We start from the raw sequence: 20,955 nt of genomic DNA, 5'->3' as shown, positions 1-20,955 counted from the left end.
ATAGGCATACATGCATTATGATGGTTTTAACAGTGGAGAGGCCTCCTGCTATAGGCATACATGCATTATGATGGTTTTAACAGTGGAGAGGCCTCCTGCTATAGGCATACATGCATTATGATGGTTTTAACAGTGGAGAGGCCTCCTGCTATAGGCATACATGCATTATGATGGTTTTAACAGTGGAGAGGCCTCCTGCTAAAGGCATACATGCATTATGATGGTTTTAACAGTGGAGAGACCTCCTGCTATAGGCATACATGCATTATGATGGTTTTAACAGTGGAGACGAGAGGCCTCCTGCTAAAGGCATACATGCATTATGATGGTTTTAACAGTGGAGAGGCCTCCTGCTATAGGCATACATGCATTATGATGGTTTTAACAGTGGAGAGGCCTCCTGCTATAGGCATACATGCATTATGATGGTTTTAACAGTGGAGAGGCCTCCTGCTATAGGCATACATGCATTATGATGGTTTTAACAGTGGAGAGGCCTCCTGCTATAGGCATACATGCATTATGATGGTTTTAACAGTGGAGAGGCCTCCTGCTAAAGGCATACATGCATTATGATGGTTTTAACAGTGGAGACGAGAGGCCTCCTGCTATAGGCATACATGCATTATGATGGTTTTAACAGTGGAGAGGCCTCCTGCTATAGGCATACATGCATTATGATGGTTTTAACAGTGGAGAGGCCTCCTGCTATAGGCATACATGCATTATGATGGTTTTAACAGTGGAGAGGCCTCCTGCTATAGGCATACATGCATTATGATGGTTTTAACAGTGGAGAGGCCTCCTGCTATAGGCATACATGCATTATGATGGTTTTAACAGTGGAGAGGCCTCCTGCTATAGGCATACATGCATTATGATGGTTTTAACAGTGGAGAGGCCTCCTGCTAAAGGCATACATGCATTATGATGGTTTTAACAGTGGAGAGGCCTCCTGCTAAAGGCATACATGCATTATGATGGTTTTAACAGTGGAGAGGCCTCCTGCTAAAGGCATACATGCATTATGATGGTTTTAACAGTGGAGAGGCCTCCTGCTATAGGCATACATGCATTATGATGGTTTTAACAGTGGAGACGAGAGGCCTCCTGCTATAGGCATACATGCATTATGATGGTTTTAACAGTGGAGAGGCCTCCTGCTATAGGCATACATGCATTATGATGGTTTTAACAGTGGAGAGGCCTCCTGCTATAGGCATACATGCATTATGATGGTTTTAACAGTGGAGAGGCCTCCTGCTATAGGCATACATGCATTATGATGGTTTTAACAGTGGAGACGAGAGGCCTCCTGCTATAGGCATACATGCATTATGATGGTTTTAACAGTGGAGAGGCCTCCTGCTAAAGGCATACATGCATTATGATGGTTAACAGTGGAGAGGCCTCCTGCTATAGGCATACATGCATTATGATGGTTTTAACCCATACAGGAAGGGAACCCCTTTTGGTGTTTTAAGCATTATGTTATACTTTAGCTACCAGCTCAGTGGCCGTGTGGGTAGAGTATCCGCCCTGAGACTGGGAGGTTGGGGTTCAATCCCCGGCCGGGTCATACCAAAGACTCTAAAAATGGGACCCAGTGCCTCCCTGCTTGACACTCAGCATCAAGGGTTGGATTGGGGGGTAAGTCCCTGCGACATACTAGCGTCATGTCCAGGGGGTGTACTTGTACATCAAGCTGCCTCACGCTACAGAAACAGGAAATAGGCTCCTGCCCAATGGGCCTCATGGCTACAGAAACAGGAGATAGGCTCCTGCCCTATGGGCCTCATGGCTACAGAAACAGGAGATAGGCTCCTGCCCTATGGGCCTCATGGCTACAGAAACAGGAGATAGGCTCCTGACCTATGGGCCTCATGGCTACAGAAACAGGAGATAGGCTCCTGCCCTACGGGCCTCATGGCTACAGAAACAGGAGATAGGCTCCTGCCCCTATGGGCCTCATGGCTACAGAAACAGGAGATAGGCTCCTGACCTATGGGCCTCATGGCTACAGAAACAGGAGATGGGCTCCTGGGTTAATTATAGTAGACCTCCTGCTTCAATAGACACACATGTGTTATGATGGTTTTAATTGTAGTAGACGTCCTGTTTCAATATGGGGCATACATGCATTAGGAGACAGTTTGCTCTAACAAAAGACAGGGGGTGGTGGACATTTTTGTCAAAATTACATTCTGGCGTTGGACACACAATGAGTAGATCAAAACTAAGAGCTAGCCACAAACGAGTGGCTAGCTCATAGTTGCGTTTGACGCATGGTTCCAAAGGGCGGCAGGGATATATCTTTATAGATCAGGGATATATCTTTATAGATCAGGGATATATCTTTATAGATCGATGAAACAAAAGCACAAAACCATGACCGTGTCTTTTTGAACGATGGACTTCGTAGGCTAGAACATTACCATGTCTTTGAAGCCAGTGTGCTTTTGGAGGGTTTTAAAACATTACCTTGTCTTTGAAGTCGTTGTGGTTTTGGAGGATGGCTCGCTGGTAGGTTCCAGTCCTAACATAATCCTGCATCATATTTTGCTGCTGGGAGAGGTAGCCATAAAACTGTAGGGGACAGAGACACGTGGCCATGGTCAGATACATTACACTGTAGGAGACAGAGACAAGTAGCTGCTTTTAAAGTATACATTCACTTCTTACACATAAGGACTAGAGCTTTAATTGGGCCCGTCACAATTATTACATAATCGCCACAATCACAATTATGAGATAATAATTTAGCATAGTCGTCAGAAGTTTCCATTCATATACAAAATGCATCAGTTGAAAAATAGTGGATATAGCAGATCTACAAGCTGAGAGTTGTGATGCGTCATGAGCTTGCGTGCGGAGTGTCGATTTCTTCTATTTCTGAAGGTAACAAATGCATGGCCTGTGGTCTTGTGAAGTGAAACGTTCATATATTCTCAAGACATTGTGCATAAAGTGGAAAACTTGAGTTTTTAACCCATTCTGACCTGAGATCAGATTCATACGAGGTTTCCGCCGGGCAAACACTGGGTCTGATGAACCCATTCTGACCTGAGATCAGATTCTAAAAATGTCAGTCGCTCTTTGATTTTTCAAAAATAGCAGACCTAATAGCTCATATCGCGCCACTCGGTGGCGCGATATGAGCTTGTAGATCTGCTATTTTTAAATAGCTGAAGCACAACATGATGCTGACACCAAAATGGGTGCCCGGTCAGAATGGGTTAATACAGAAATGTGAACCACATACTCAATACTTAGTCTGGGCTACTTTTGAACACATAATTTCATCAATGGGGCGCGATTAGCTTGTGGCACTGTTCAGGTGTTATGAAAGCCCAGCTTTGCCGTAAACTCATTTTTATTGTTGAGTCTAGTGTCTCACACACCTTCATGCAACATTCATTCTCTTCTGCGTGGTTCAGGTCATGCCATTTGGCTAGTCAATGAATTAAGCACACCAACACCATGGTCAGTGCACCAATTATCTGTAGTTTTGGCAATGTGGGCAGGTGCTGCTGTAAAAGGAAATCAGCATCTCCATAAAGCTTATCAACAAACGGAAGCACAAAGCGCTCTAAGACCTCACTCACATTATCACATATACAAAACATGAGTCTTGTGTCCGCACAATGTAACTCCATTCGCAACTCAGGGCCATTTTTACTAAGAATAGATGGTTGATATTAGGGATGTTGGGGGTTAACCGGCTAACCGGTTAGCCGACCGTTAAGAAACATCCGAATATTCTTATCAGCTTTAACGGATAATTAAATCCCTTTATTTGAGATCGTTTTTAGTAATAGTACAACATAAACATTACAGAGACTGTAGTTGTCACTGTACAATACTTTAAAACAGTAGTCATGTTGCACACATGCCTAAAATTGCTCTTATTTGCGCCGCCCAGCTTGTCACACTCCAGGCTGCATGAACAGCGCTCGGGCTCTGTCTTCTGCCCCCTCAATGTCCCAAAGTTCTCTGTTGGACTTCAATGGCTAGTTGGCTACAAGGGTAGCTTTGCGGTAGTCAAAATGTAAGCGATTGACAGCGAGACGAGATGAACACATGTCGACCGTATAAATGCAGAGACCTACTTGGCATTATTAAATCCATTATTGGCCATTTGGCCTGGAGGGAGAATGTTTACAGCCGCTTCCGTTTCCTCCTCCTATCCGTCTCCCGAGTCCCCACACTGGCACGGCTTACGGCTATCAAGTTAGCCATGTGCTATCCATGTTTGAGGGTTTTCTCGTCAGCGAAAAGTCAACAGACAGAACACGGTGACATGCATGCTGATCTTCCTTAATAATAAAAAAGGCTTAGCCCATGCGTCCAGTGGCTTTATAGGTATAGGTTGCTCAGATCTGGACTGGATTTATTTATGTTTTGGACTAGAACCGGCGGACCTCTGTACTGTAGACGCGCAGATGCATGCATCATGCAGATGCGATGCGTTGTTTATTGATGATTAAGCCTACAACTATTTATTTATATTGTTAAATATTGCTTTTTTGTTTGTCTTTTAAAAAGGAGCATAAATAAATGTATACCATTCGTCTACCAACTTTAATTATGTAGCCTATACATGCATATTACATTTGAGGTAGCCTATTAAAAATAAATATCAACCACTATCCGTTAATGACCCAGTTAATCCTGTCGGCTAACCGGCTGGGAGGTTATCCGTTACAGACATCCCTAGTTGATACGGAGAGAAGTTATCCGTTACAGACATCCCTAGTTGATATGGAGAGAAGTTATCCGTTACAGACATCCCTAGTTGATATACGGAGAGAAGTTATCCGTTACAGACATCCCTAGTTGATACGGAGAGAAGTTATCCGTTACAGACATCCCTAGTTGATACGGAGAGAAGTTATCCGTTACAGACATCCCTAGTTGATACGGAGAGAAGTTATCCGTTACAGACATCCCTAGTTGATACGGAGAGAAGTTATCCGTTACAGACATCCCTAGTTGATATGGAGAGAAGTTATCCGTTACAGACATCCCTAGTTGATACGGAGAGAAGTTATCCGTTACAGACATCCCTAGTTGATACAGAGAGAAGTTATCCGTTACAGACATCCCTAGTTGATATGGAGAGAAGTTATCCGTTACAGACATCCCTAGTTGATACGGAGAGAAGTTATCCGTTACAGACATCCCTAGTTGATACGGAGAGAAGTTATCCGTTACAGACATCCCTAGTTGATACGGAGAGAAGTTATCCGTTACAGACATCCCTAGTTGATACGGAGAGAAGTTATCCGTTACAGACATCCCTAGTTGATACGGAGAGAAGTTATCCGTTACAGACATCCCTAGTTGATATGGAGAGAAGTTATCCGTTACAGACATCCCTAGTTGATACGGAGAGCCACTCACCTGAAAGTACTGCACAGCTGATGACTCCTCTGTCCTCTCACTGAAGACGGACTGTTCACTGCTGTGACCACGACAGTTCTTTAACAGGTTATAGAAGGAAGAGAAGTCTGCACCACACACACACACACACACACACACACACACACACACACACACACCGTCAAGAGCTCCCAACAGCACAATTTGGGACAAACATAATAGACAATGGATTGAAACAATTGCCTCTACAATAACTTTGCAAAAGGTTAACCTTCAAAATAATGGTTTCACTGAGAAACAGACTTTGAGGTTTATAATTAAGAAAACATCTGTTAAGGTTACTGTATGTTTGAGAATATGCATCTAGAGGTTTGGTTTAAAGGTGTTAAGATGCGTTATGCCCAAATTATACTTAGCTTTGCGGCAAACACAGACAAATGTGCCACGTCGTGAGATTGTAGATCGGCAATATTTCTGCTATTTTGTGGCCATTTTCAATGTCATCACAGCACAGTAATACAATTGTGTGTGTGTGCGTGCACGTGCATGCGTGTGTCCTTTAGTGCTGAGCACCATGTGCAAAACAACTGTCTACTCTACGCATTATTAAACATTGTTTACGCTCATCTGTGGTTCTCAACCTGTAGGCAGGGGGGGGTATTGATATTATAACAAAAATAAAAACAATCATGTTAGAAACAGAAATGTCAGTAATTTAGTTTAGTTTTTCACTTTACCCCCTTCTCCCTAATTTAGTCAAAGCTGTCCCAACATGTTGAGGTCCTCACAATTATGGCAAGTAGAAGTGTGTGTGTGTGTGTGTGTGTGTGTGTGTGTGTGTGTGTGTGTGTACCTGCGGGGGAGGAGAACTGGAGCAGGACACTGTTGCATCCCAGTGTGATGATGAAGGACTGCTTCCCCACACGGCTGCACTCCGTGTCCCGTGAAACCGAACACTTAAACACACATGTCTCCTCTCCTGAAAACACACAAAAACTAAAAACGTGTAAACACACATGTCTCCTCTCCTGAAAACACACAAAAACTAAAAACGTGTAAACACACATGTCTCCTCTCCTGAAAACACACAAAAACTACAAACGTGTAAACACACATGTCTCCTCTCCTGAAAACACACAAAAACTAAAAACGTGTAAACGCACATGTCTCCTCTCCTGAAAACACACAAAAACTACAAACGTGTAAACACACATGTCTCCTCTCCTGAAAACACACAAAAACTAAAAATGTGTAAACACACATGTCTCCTCTCCTGAAAACACACAAAAACTAAAAACGTGTAAACACACATGTCTCCTCTCCTGAAAACACACAAAAACTAAAAACGTGTAAACACACATGTCTCCTCTCCTGAAAACACACAAAAACTACAAACGTGTAAACGCACATGTCTCCTCTCCTGAAAACACACAAAAACTAAAAATGTGTAAACACACATGTCTCCTCCTGAAAATATTGTATATGACACGATATGATCCAAGATCACAATTCTGTTTCCATGTAGGTTTTTATGTTTATTTATCAAGTTCCTGAACAGTACAAGCACCTACAAGGTAACAAAAACTAAAAGGAGTAACAGACCATTTAGACCAAAATACTTATTTTTGGCAAACAAAACAGTGAACAATGAAGGTATAGAACAGAAAATCATAGAATGTGCAGTCACTGTATCACAATATATACGATCTCTATGACAAGGCATATCATGGAGACATTGTATTGTGGATACGATATTTATCTCAATATCGCCCACCCCTATTTACAAGATCACAACACTGCTTTTGTAGATCTGCCATTTCCGGTATTTACTGAGAGAGGATTTTTATATATATATATATATATATATATATCTAGAGAGAGATATTATTTTTTCAATTCATCATTGTGAACTCAATGTGTCACATCACCACTTTTTGCTAGATTTTACAATTTAGGCATTTAGCAGACAGACTTCCAGAGCGACTTACAGTAAACAAGAACATGTTTAACCTAAGGCAACACTTTGATATAATAGTATTAGGGGTCCAGCCCTATTGCACGGCAAATTCCACAACAATTCAGCCAGTAGTTTCCAAGATATCTTTGGAGAAAAGTGTTGGATGGAGCAGCCACAACCCCATTGCAAAACCCTACGGACATCGTGTACAGTGACGGCATCCAATAAGTCTAGGACAGAACAACAAGCGATACAAAACTATCTGTTACATGTCCAGTGACAGGTGATACAGCTGTGCAACCCCTAAACTATCTGTTACATGTCCAGTGACAGGTGATACAGCTGTGCAACCCCTAAACTATCTGTTACATGTCCAGTGACAGGTGATACAGCTGTGCAATCCCTAAACTATCGGTTACATGTCCAGTGACAGGTGATACAGCTGTGCAACCCCTAAACTCTGTTACATGTCCAGTGACAGGTGATACAGCTGTGCTAAACTATCTGTTACATGTCCAGTGACAGGTGATACAGCTGTGCAACCCCTAAACTATCTGTTACATGTCCAGTGACAGGTGATACAGCTGTGCAACCCCTAAACTATCTGTTACATGTCCAGTGACAGGTGATACAGCTGTGCAACCCCTAAACTATCTGTTACATGTCCAGTGACAGGTGATACAGCTGTGCAATCCCTAAACTATCGGTTACATGTCCAGTGACAGGTGATACAGCTGTGCAACCCCTAAACTCTGTTACATGTCCAGTGACAGGTGATACAGCTGTGCTAAACTATCTGTTACATGTCCAGTGACAGGTGATACAGCTGTGCAACCCCTAAACTATCTGTTACATGTCCAGTGACAGGTGATACAGCTGTGCAACCCCTAAACTATCTGTTACATGTCCAGTGACAGGTGATACAGCTGTGCAACCCCTAAACTATCTGTTACATGTCCAGTGACAGGTGATACAGCTGTGCAACCCCTAAACTATCTGTTACATGTCCAGTGGCAGGTGATACAGCTGTGCAACCCCTAAACTGACTTTGCTTTCAAATGACTTGATTTGACTGAGCAAGGATATCTTGTTGTATTGATTCTTCCTCTGTCCTCACAGATCTCCCACATCCTAAATCACTTCAGATCATATATACATTTTCATATGATGAAGTAGTGAAAATGGCTGGCCAACAAGCTCACAACATGTTGTATTGCAAATTTGCAATGCATTGTGAGCTTGCAGATCAGCTATTTTTATGAATTTTAGGGTGAAAGTTGTGAATGTGCAAGTAACTAATAGTAATAACTAATGAACGGCGAGATGAAGGCTGCAGGATATTACATATTGGCACCATCTTGCCTACAATATAAATTAAACAATTGTATGACGAAAGTGAATGATCAATTGTTTTGCCTTAGGTCATATCCTGATGATCAAATGCATGGAATAGATTAGATGACAATAACTTTCATAGATCAGTGGTTCTCAAACATTTTCATGTGAAAGACCCCCAAATAGTTATAAACTCAGCAACAAAAGTTTGGAAAGTCAACTTTGGTCCATTATTTCTCCATTTTAGTAATACCAATTTGTATTTTATTGTATATCATTTTAATCTTTGATTAGTCTCCTCTAGAACAAGGTATAGCTTAGCTTGTAAGGGTCGGGTGTTTGTAGGATGAGCAACACAGGTGATGCACACGCAGATTAGACACACCAACGGACCGACATGCGGAAACGACAGACGGACATGCGGTCGGACATGCGCTGCTCTGTACGTTTGGGTTAGGTTAAGGTAGGTTGTCGGACAATGTCAGCCTAATGACAGTCGGACCAATATTATGTCTAAACTAAAGCCAGTGTACCCTTCAGACGCTACAGTTTCTAACAATGAGTGTAAAATTAATAAAGTGTAAAAATGGCCAATCCGAGTTTTTGGAGGCTCTACCCACACACTTCAAGTTGTTGGCATTCACCCTTGCTTTGCGTTGCTTAGTGGATTGGATGAATGCACTCACACAGTAATATGGAAAACAACAACACAGATTGGCCATTTTTACACTTTATTAATTTTACACTCCGTGTTGGGGAACTCTGTAGCTTCTGAAAGATCCATACGCAGCCACAACAGCTTGGTCTGGGGCTGCATCTCTCTCACAGGCAAGACAGAACTTGTCATCATTGAAGGCAATGTCAATGCAGTGAGATATTGGGATGAGATTCTGGAGCCAGGGGCGATCTCATATCTTCAGAATATGGGACCTAATGCCACCATGACACCCAAAAGTGGGTTGATATACACTTTGCTCTTGTACAAATGCCATTTTCCCCATCTTACACACAGAGTGTCAAAATGGCCAATATGTGTTGTGTTTTCATTATTGTGGGAAAGTGCAATCATCCAATCCACAAGCAACGCAAAGCAAGGGTGAATGCCAAACACTTGCTATTTTGGCAAAATATTTCAATCTGTAGGAGAAGCCCAAAGTTAATTTAAGCTTCTTGCACAAATCAATATGAAATTTAAAATGTAGAGTTTATCCAACCAGAAACCAAGATATTTGTAGCGCTCCACCCACTCAATTTGAGTTTCATCTAGAGTGGTGATATTTAACAGGGGCTGAAATAGCATGTGGTGTGAACAACATGATGGCCTTATGGGTTTTATTGCCCATTTCTCACAAAACCTGGCAACGCATTACTTCCACTGTAAACAAACAAGGCTGAATCACTAGCCTAGTATCCACCACAGCTAGCAGCAGCTGCTGCGGGGCTCGGCTCATTATTCCGACGGCAAGTTGGTCCGACTCGCCCCATTACTAACACTGTCCCTAACGGCACACAAAGCAACGTTGTCGGACTAATGCGAGCGGATCCCGTATGTGAACAGGATGAAACATGCTAGTGTAGCCATTAGCCTGCTGCTACTGTAGCAACAGGCCCATCACTGCAGCCTGCTCTGCCACAGTGGCAAAATAATTAAAAAGAAAAAAAATATATATATATATATATATATCTCATATGTGCTGATTAGACGAGTCGTCTAATCAGCACAGATGATTATATACATATATATATTATTTTTTTGTGGCTTTCACCTTTATTTCATATGTTGTATAGAGGGACAGACAGTAGGCTGACAGAAAATGGGGAGAGAGATGGGGGGTGACATGCAGTAAAGGCCGTCGGGATTGGGAGTCGAACCCGCGGCACACTGCCAGACTTGGGCCGCAAGGTGCCTGGACGGCTGAGACGCGGCCCAGGCCGCACAGATGATAGTTCTAATGTGATTAATCTGTTCAGATCTTCTATTAATGTCTAGGTGTGTGCTGTCATGCCCATTTCAGCACAGCTTGAGAGCCTATTTCAACCAATTGCCTGTAGCATAATATTGAATATGTCTACAAAAGAAGACTACAAAAGGTGTGCCGGACATGCCCTAACATAACCCATTCTGACCTGAGATCAGATTCATACGAGGTTTCCGCCGGACACACACTGGTCTGATGAACCCATTCTGACCTGAGATCAGATTCATACGAGGTTTCCGCCGGACACACACTGGTCTGATGAACCCATTCTGACCTGAGATCAGATTCTAAAAATGTCAGTCGCTCTTCGATTTTTCAAAAATAGCAGACCTACAAGCTCGTATCGCGCCACTCGGTGGCGCGATATGAGCTTGTAGATCTGCTATTTTTAAATGGCTAAAGCATAACATGATGCCGACACCAAAATGGGTGCCCGGTCTTAGATGCCTGTAGTGATGCGTCCTGCGTCCTTAGATGCACCACATTGAGAAAGGAGTCAATCATGTCACCGTCCGGGGGTCCTGGGATACTGTACTCAGTACTGTAACAATAAACACTAAAAAAAGTGAAATTGCTGTAGAACAATAATACAAATAAATCCACAGACACAATCATTTTGCATGGCCACATCAGACTTCATCCTACGTTATATAAACAATAAAATCAACGTAGAAATCGTCGTAGAAACACGATTATAAACACACGAGCGCCGCCATTTTTGCGTACGCTCAATGTCCCTGGAATCCATCTAAAAGACCACCCCTGGGTCTCGACACCCATTACACCGAAAACATATTTACATCACTGCCCTGTCAGTTGGTCGTTAAGACAACACTGCTCTTCATGTCTAAACGTCAAACACTACACTAGCTGCCCAAGTGAGTGTTGGCGTGAGCGAAAGTCAAAGTTACGATGGAATGATAAATGCAGACAGTTTCAGTGTACACACGTTTGTTTTGGTCTACACTACACCACTTTGATAGGGCAAGGGTATCTACACATTTCAGAACTTAATGACTTAAGACTTTTTTCAATACCACAATGGCCAAATTATGAACTATATATAAATATTGTGAAAATAGACGATCTACAAGCTTGTAACGCAGTGTGAGGTGTTATGAGCTTGTAGAAAATGTAGCCATTTTAACAATATTTATTTGTAGAACAGAGTCCAGGAACCCCCAGGGGTCTTTGAGGGGGGTCCCCCTCAAAGCTAAATGGCTGATAGTTAGGAACTTGTGTCAGTCTGAAGAGTGCATAAATGGAATCAACAGTTCACTTCTGTAACTCTGACAAGTGCAACTTCAAATGGATTACACAACTGGAGTTCCTTAAGATGTAAAAGTTTGAGGACTCCTGCCTGCCTGCCACCCCCCCAACGGGCGATCATAACAAAGGAGGGTCGGTGGCGGGGGCTTGGCCATTGTTACGATCAGAACAAAGATATATGGATGCATAACTAACACTGAATCTCTCTCTGTGGCGGAGGAATCCCAGAGGCTTGTTTACTGAAACGCAACACGTCCCGAAACTTTTACTTTCGAGAGAGAGAGAGAGCGACTGAACGGGATGTTATTACAGAACACAGCCTGCTGGACCGCAGTCAGTGAGCGCAAAGCTCAGAGCCCCGAAATTGACACCGAAACAGGTGACCTATCGACTTCTGCGACGCCGGAGGGGCATTGGCTTTGCCATTTCAGCAGAAACGGCTCGGCCGTGACATCCAAAACAGAACCCGAATCCCAATTAGGGCGGCATTTCGGCGCTCACACGCTGTGCGCCGAAATGCGGCGATTTTATTAATTAATTCACGGAATTCGATAAGGTCACCAATGGCGGCGTAACAAACCCGGAGTAGCGCTGCTCAAGCAAAGCTGCAGCTCCGGGTCCCAAAACAAACGAGTTACTGGGGCTAATAATAACAAAAACAAGCTAAAGACAGCTTGTGTTACAGTCATAAAACAAACACAAACAGGCCCATTTAAAGCAGTTAAACCCACAGATGCACGGCTAACACGAGGCGCTGAGCGCCGGGACTTTTGGTTAAAGGGCAAAAAGCAAAGCCACACGTTAGCCAAGCCGCTTCTTTATTGTGTCGCATCAACGGCTCGGCTCGTCGAGCCACGTTACCGTCAGGCTAACCGCTAATGCTAACGGTCGGTGCCAGCAGCAGCTACCCACGGCTTCACACTGACAGCCTTTAAAGCGTTGGCGTCTAAACGAGCTAAAGAAGCTAACTAGCATTAGCGTGGCTAGGCTAGCGTTCACAATGAGACTGGTGGGGTTATATTCGCTCTGCAAGTGTTGCGGATCCAGTCTGTGGCGGATACGGAAACTGGGTCCCTGTGCGTGGAAATGACCGGATACAGTGGGGCCGGCTTTAGACCGGATTAAGCCGCGGACAAGTAAATAGAAACCACTGAACAGTAAATAGAAACCCTGCATGACTCAAGCGCTGCAACAATACATATAAAATACAAATAACATAAATACTTTAATAATAAACACGAATACCAATGTAATTGCTGTAATAACGTTTCCCCCCATTAGTGGTAGAAACCTCGCTTTTTTTCCCCCACGGGAACTGCGGGGAAGCGAGGTTAGCTTTTCGGAAGCTAAATGAGAGAGGGGGGGTTTGCGTGCAGTGAATAGCAGATCTACAAGCTCACCCCCGTGTCACGAAGTGACGCGTGGTGAGCTTGTAGATCTGCCATTTTACCGAGCAGCACGCAACTAAGTATGAAATGAGGCTCAACTCTAAAAAAGCTACGGTTAGCACGCATCGCTGCCGAGCTGAGCCAGAGAGCGGCCGGGGGGGCCGCCGGAGTGTAGAGAGCAGCCGCTCGGCGCCTCACCGTTGGAGAGGTTGAGCAGCGCGGCGTCCTGCGTGGTCCTAACCTCGAGCCGCAGCGGCTGCTGCTCCGAGTGGCGCTGGATGTCTCCGTTCGCGTCCCCGATGGACAGGAGCCGCACGCCGGGAAACACCGACATCGCCATCTTCCTTCCTTTTTTTTTTGTTTCCCTTTTTTTTCTAATGTGTGTGCGTGTGTGTGTGTGACTGTGTGTGTGTAATGATCTGATGATGAGAGGACAGAGGAGAAGAAGAAGAAGCACTGGCAGGAGGAGGAGAGCGTGCGTCGCTGACTGCTCGCGCACGCACTGGGTCTGGCGCCTCACATCTGCTCCTCCTCTCCCAATAGGATCACTCTGCTGTTCCTCCGCCTCCTCCTACGACAACAGGGGCCAGGGGGAGAGTGTCCATAGAAATCTCTCTCTCTCTCTCTCTCTCTGGATATATATATATATCCAATATGAAAATCGCAATATTAACGATTGATCGTTTAATCGATAGTCACGGGGGGGGGGGGGGGGGGGGGGTATGTATGTATGTAGGCCTACGGTATGTATTTAAAAGGGGGGCTTTTTTAAATTCCAAAATAAGGTTACCAGTGATTCAAGGGCAATATGATGAATTCCTGTTCTGTTCTTTAGCTACATAGAAGTGTCTATTTGTATGTCTCTAAATGTTTTGATGAATTGAACAATGTGGACCCTGTTGTAAACAAGTGTAATGCTTAATTGGGTCGTCCACTCACAGTTAACAGTATTTGTATTGAGTTTGTGCTTAAAATGTACTGTAAATTCTACAAACTGTTAATAAATATTTCAATCAATCAATCAATCAAACATGCCTATTCACTGGGGACTATGCAAGGCAGAGGCGTCCACCCCCCTATGTATGTATGTATGTATGTATTTAAAAGGGGGGCTTTTTTGTAAAATCCCAGCCCACAATACCTTCATATATTCAAAAATAATTCCAAAATAGGGTTACCAGTGAAGGGCAACGTGTCTATTCACTGGGGACTATGCAAGGCAGAGGCGTCCACCCCCCGAGTCCAAGTTAGACTAGACCGCATATGTATGTGTATGTAGCCTACTGTATGTATGTATGTATGTATTTGGTTAAAATGGGTAGGGTTTAAAAAAAGGCAAAAGCTTGCTCTGGTGCACTGGCCTAAAAGTGGGTCCTTAAAAACTGCTTCAACTTCTAAAATGTATGTATGTATGTGTGTATGTATGTGTGTATGTATTTTAAAAGGGGGGCTTTTTTGTAAAAATCCCTGCCCGCAATACCTTCATATATTTAAAATAAGTCCAAAATAGGGTTACCAGTGAAGGGCAAACTGCCTATTCACTGGGGACTATGCAAGGCAGAGGCGTCCACCCCCCTGAGTCCAAGTTTAAGCTAGACCGCATACCTAAGTATACGGCCACTAAGCATACCTATGTACTGTATGTATGTATGTATACAGTATGTATGTATGTATGTATACAGTATGTATGTATGTATGTATAGGCATTTCTTAAAGTATTTATTTAAAGACGGTTACACCGCGGACAAAGCCAACTCGGATCGTGACAAATCATGACAATGAACACAATATTTTGGGCTGATCAAATCATTAGAAAGAAGAAAATAAATGCAGGAGACAACACTATTTGTTTTGTTTTTCTTCTTATAAATTATTTGATCGGCCCAAAACATTGTGTTCATTGTCATGATTTGTCACGATCCGAGTTGGCTTTGTCCGCGGCGTAACCGTCTTTAAATAAATACTTTAAGAAATGCCTATGGTAAAAATGCATTGGGATTTATTTCCTGGGCCACTCGTTGTTCTGAAAGGGGGAGGGACTGCGACGCTCTATAGTATAGTAGTTAGTTGTATTTGGGGGGAGGTCTGCAGCTTAGTTTTAACGTTATGTTGACATTTAAAACAGTTTGCCAATACGTTTGGGAGCCCACTTACCACCAAATTTTTGAAACAACCAGTGGGCCAACAACACAGGTGTCCTAACTGACCCAAACCAACAGACGAGGAATCAAAAGGAGTGTCATCAAATAATGTCAGTTTATTTGGGGAAATGTTACAGAGTTCTCTCGCGCGCGCGTGTGACTGTGTGTGTGGTGGTGGTGGGCAGCCTATACAATTTAAAGTCAAACACAAATTCTTCCTAGATCAGGGTATAGGTCTAAGCTACAGAAAACAACATTCAGTTGAGTTCAGTGAAAGTGACACTCCTATCCTATATATAAATGCCTAAAGGAGACAGAAAGAAAAAACATCAGGTATTCACAGACCACAGTAAATGTGCAACAGAAAATCTGTGGAGTGAAATCGCTTACCGCACAAGCAGCACAATGGTGGTGTTCCTCCAGCAGTGGTCGAAAGTAGCTAAGTACATTTACTCATGGTTTTGTATACGTATAAGTTCCAGTTTGATGTATATTTACTTTACTGGAGTTCCTATTTGCAACACTTTTACTTCTACTACATCGTCTCAGATCCAAATATTGTACTTTTACTCTACTACAATGATTTTATAATTACAAAACATACAATGGGCTATATGTAACAGTATTATATAATTACACAAAATATGACACAAATAAGTGCTTCTTTTTTTTTTTTCTTTTTTCTAAGATATATTTTTTGCGGCTTACGCCTTTTATTGATTTTTGAAGGGACAGACAGTAGGCTGACAGGAAACGGGAGAGAGATGGGGGGATGACATGCGGTAAAGGCCGTGTCGGGTCCGGGAGTCGAACCCGCGGCACACTGCGACTGGATTACCAGTCCGGTGCCCAGACCGTTACGCTACGGCCTGGGCCCAAATAAGTGCTTCTACCTGACTTAATTCTCCATGGTTCATGTGTATAGGGATACATAGTGCATTAGAGGTCACAGCCCCTTTAAGTCTCCCCCTTTTGCCCCCTGTATAAATGTCCTGCCACACCTCCACCTCTTCCTTCTTTACTTCCGTCTTGGAACGAGGTGGGTGTCTTTGTTGACTTCTCTGTATAACATAATAATACGAATTGTACTTGCAAATCGATTTATACAGTGTTTGTTTCACTCTGTTTAGAGAGCCATTGCACTACTAAGAACTAACGTGGAGACGTGTCTGTTGTTATTCCTTGTCAGGTATGTTACGTTATATTATTTGTTGTATTACTGTCGCTCTTGCTTCTTTACTTCCGTCTTGGAACGAGAGAGCCATTGCACTACTAAGAACTAACGTGGAGACGTGTCTGTTGTTATTCGTTGTCAGAATAAAACATGGTTTCCAAAGACAGTTCTGGGTCCGTCTGTCCATACTCCATTCAACACAACGCAGAGAGAGACAGATTACACCGGTTACACATATGCACACAGAATAAGTCTTACTTCTGGGCAGTGTTAATTTTGTTGACTAAGACTATTAAGGACTACGTTTTTCAGAAGAATAAATACTTCCTTCATGTGTTACCGATGATACTAATTAAGGCTCTGTTCCATTTAGTGTACAGTGGTTCTCAAACCTTTTATTTTATTTCAAGGACCCCCATAACTGGGGAGTATACAAATGAAACCAAAATGGACCCAAAAGGGTCTATTTGGTTCCATTTGTATGCACTCGGAAAGCTCCGGTACAACTACAACATGACGTCACTCGCAACTTCTGAAACGCATTCCTCCGAATTTTTGTTCTGAAAGCTGCACTCCCAGATGTTGTGACTCGCCGAACTCTACTTCGGAGAAAAAAAAAAAGTCTGATCTTTCCAACAAAAAGTTCGGTGGTCGGAGACAGTATGGACTGCCCTTGACAGACCTGCATGTACAGGGCCATTTGGAACTTACTTGGAACATAGTGAAGTACATCTTTTTTTTAATATATATATTTTTTTATCCCATGATTTTGTAACCCATTTTTCACCCCTGTGTCAATCATCTAATGTGATCCTGGGCTCTACACACCCTCCACCAACCTAGTCCCCATATATGGGGGACAAGGAGAGACCAACCTAGTCCCCATATATGGGGGACAAGGGGAGACCAACCTAGTCCCCATATATGGGGGACAAGGGGAGAGCAACGGACTTGAACTCATGCTTCCTTCATGCCTGAGTGTCCAAGTTGCTCCTTTACACCTGACAGGGGGGAGTTTCCCTGGTTGGACGTAGCACGTGGAAGGAACACGTTATTCCAACCAGTTCCTTTCCCCTCCATCAGGCTGGCCAGGGGGAGGCAGTTTAGTGACCAGGATTACTGCATGTTTTTTGTGAGGGTACCTACCCTATAGGGACACGGGGAGAACATGCAAACTCCACACAGAAAGGCCCTTTCGCCAACCCCGCCTTCGGGTATGGGCACTGATGACGCGGAGGAGGAAACACGCCGCCAGCACCCACAGCGTCCCGAGCGGGAATCGAACCCAGGACCTTCTAGCTGTGAGGCGACAGCACTACCAACTGTGCCACCGTGCCCCTAGTGAAGTACATCTTGATGACATCATCAAGATGTACTTCACCATGATTTGGGCTCTAAGGTATATTAAGGTATATTAATCACATAGTAAAATGTTGAAAATGAGTGGTATATTTTGATGCAAATACCTTTACTTTTACAGAAGTACATATTTTAATACCGCACTTTAACTTGTTACAGAGTATTTCTACATTGTGGTATTAATACTTTTACTTAAAGTTTAAAAAAAAAGTGAATACTTCTTCCAACACTGTCCTCCAGCAAGGAGAGCCAGTGATGAGGCAGAGTGAGCAGCTTACACATACACAGTCACGATCAGAACCAACTTGGCCACAATGGCCAGCTGCCCCAGGAGACGGCGCTGTCCGAGGTGCTGAACTCTGCTGTCACCACGCTGGGTGGCTCCATGGAAACCTGATTGTGTAGGAGTGCCGGTGTAGGCAGAGAGAAGAGAGAGATTTATTCTCGGATTGGAAAAGCCAACGATGGTGGCACTCCGTTTATTTTGAGAAAAGCAAGAGAGAACAACAAACTTGTCGCATGATCAATACGTCAACCTGTCACTACGTCAACACCTCGGAGGTGTGTTTCTTTACTCTTACGGTAACACATTATGCCTTGCATTAAGGTGAGAGGAACAACCATATAGAACATGGGCAAGAACGCAGTGAATTATAAATGTCATTAATAACTGTTCAGTGTGTGTCTATCCACCACACACGTCCCCCCAGAATTCACAAGAACTGGCCCAGTGAAACGACCAGGGACCCGAATGACCCGCCCAAAGCTATTCCAAAGCTCCTGGGCAGGCAGAGGGGGCCGCAGCGGGAGGGCGACCGACGGGTGCTGACGGCGAGCAGGCACCGGGCGGCAGTGTGGGAGATCCAAAGGCGGCCGGACCCGTTCCAAGGGAGCCCCACCCGGGGAACGACCGCGGTGTGGTGCCTGAGCCACTTCGACCGGGCGGCTCAAATCCAGGTGGGCTGGCTTCAGCCGGTCCACTGAGACGCGATCCAACCTGCCCCCAACATCAACAACAAAAGTCGCCAGCCTCCACCACCCGGTAGGGACCATCGTAAGGCGGTTGCAGGGGCCCACGGTGGGCATCATGGCGGATAAACACATACCCCGCCGCTCGTAGGTCAGGGGGGATGTGCACCCGGGGCAGGCAGTGGTGTGAGGTTGGGACGGGCAGGAAAGTCTTAGCAGCATCCAGGAGAGTACGGCGTTGGTCAGAAGCAGACCAGGGGACAGTAGTGCAGGGAATAAAATCCCCTGGGACCCTGAGGGTCTGGCCATAAACTAACTCCGCCGAGGAAGAAAGGAGGTCTTCCTTAGGCGCAGTCCTAATCCCCAGCATCACCCAGGGGAGTCTGTCAATCCAGGTGTCGTCCTGGAGAGTAGCCTTAAGCGCAGCCTTCATGTCCCTGTGAAAGCATTCACACATGCCGTTGGCCTGGGGGTGGTATGCCGCCGTGCGGTGGAGCGAGACACCCAACTGATGAGAAACAGAAGTCCAGAGTTCGGAAGTGAACTGGGGGCCACGATCGGAAGACAGATCAGAGGGGGCACCGAACCGGGCGACCCAAGTACTGATGAAGGCCACATCAGCTGCTGTTGTTGCCGGCCAACGGGTGGTCCGGTCCACCATAGTCAGGAGGTGAGTAAATCCCCTGGAGGGAGGAAGGGGTCCCACCAGGTCAACATTGACATGGTCAAAACGCCGTTCAGGAACAGTGTAGGGCTCCAAAGGGGCCTTAACATGACGATGGATCTTTGCACGTTGGCATGCCACGCAGGTTCTGACCCATTCGCGAATGTCCTTCTTCATGCCATGCCAGACAAACTTTGCCACCACAAGACGTTGTGACGGCTTACTGCCTGGGTGCGAGAGCCCATGTATGGCGTCAAAAACATTCCGCCGCCAGACCTGCGGCACCACAGGACGTGGCAGCGCCAGAGACACGTCGCACAGTAGTGTTGTGCCGTCATCGCCAAAAGGTACGTCGGCCAACTCGAGGCCAGTGACTGCTGTTCTGTAAGCCTGAATGTCAGGGTCTGAGGCCTGGTCCACAGCCATCCGGGTATAATCGATCCCGAGATGCACCGCTCCGATGACCACACGAGAGAGGCAGTCAGCCACGTGAATTCAGAGATGAACGCCAGGTGGCGCTGCTGCCTGGCCGACCATGGTTCCGACACCTTGGCCATGGTGAAAGTCAAAGGCTTGTGGTCAACAAAGGCAGTGAACGGACGAGCCTCCAGCAGGAAACGGAAGTGGCAAACTGCTAAATACAGGGCGAGGAGCTCACGGTCAAAAGTGCTATATTTCTGCTCGCTGGAACGAAGTTGGCGGCTGAAAAAAGCGAGCGGTTGCCAAACACTCTAGACCAACTGCTGGAGAACAGCACCCACAGCATAATCTGACGCGTCCGTGGTGAGAGCAACAGGAGCCCCCGGCACTGGGTGAGCCAGCATGGTCGCCCCCGCGGTCAGGCATAGTGGCAGCATTAAGGCGCCGGTAGTCGCCACCCGGGCGCCAACCACCATTGGACTTGGGCACCAGGTGAAGGGGGGAGGCCCAGGGACTGTTTGACCGACGCACGATTCCAAGGCGCTCCATTGCATCGAACTCTGTCCTAGCAATAGCGAGCTTGTGTGGGTCAAGACGACGGGCCCTGGCGTGCACAGGTGGGCCCTCGGTGGAGATGTAATGCAACACGCCATGTTTGGTGGAGGCGGATGAAAAAGTAGGCGTGGTTATGTCTGAGAACTCGTCGAGGAGGTGAGAAAAGTCATCAGCAGGTGAGAGGGCACTGGACAGCTTTGTCGGGGCAGTGTCACTGTGCTCACATGGAAATGTGCTGAACGTTTCGGCATGGACGAGGCGTCGGTTCCTCACATCGACCAGAAGTTTATTGGCAAAAAATAAATCAGCGCCCAAGAGGGGGGTGGAGACTTCCGCCGACACAAAATCTCAAGTGAAACGCTG

At 45.1% G+C, this 20,955-nt stretch overlaps 1 protein-coding gene across 1 annotated transcript in view; it reads right to left on the bottom strand.

The window, feature by feature from the left end:
- Positions 1–13,725, bottom strand: part of carm1 (coactivator-associated arginine methyltransferase 1) — a 44,722-nt gene extending 30,997 nt beyond the window's left edge. Inside the window, 4 exon segments of the mRNA XM_083780712.1 lie at positions 2,482–2,586; positions 5,404–5,510; positions 6,236–6,361; positions 13,509–13,725. Coding sequence (XP_083636838.1) covers positions 2,482–2,586; positions 5,404–5,510; positions 6,236–6,361; positions 13,509–13,650 — 480 coding nt within the window. The 5' untranslated portion in view covers positions 13,651–13,725.
- Positions 13,726–20,955: the final 7,230 nt, after the last annotated feature.

Source organism: Protomyctophum parallelum (assembly GCF_964188405.1).
Source record: "Protomyctophum parallelum genome assembly, chromosome: 13".
NCBI lineage: Eukaryota > Metazoa > Chordata > Actinopteri > Myctophiformes > Myctophidae > Protomyctophum > Protomyctophum parallelum.
Note: the sequence above shows the minus strand (reverse complement) of the source record. Positions and strands in the feature narration are given on the sequence as shown.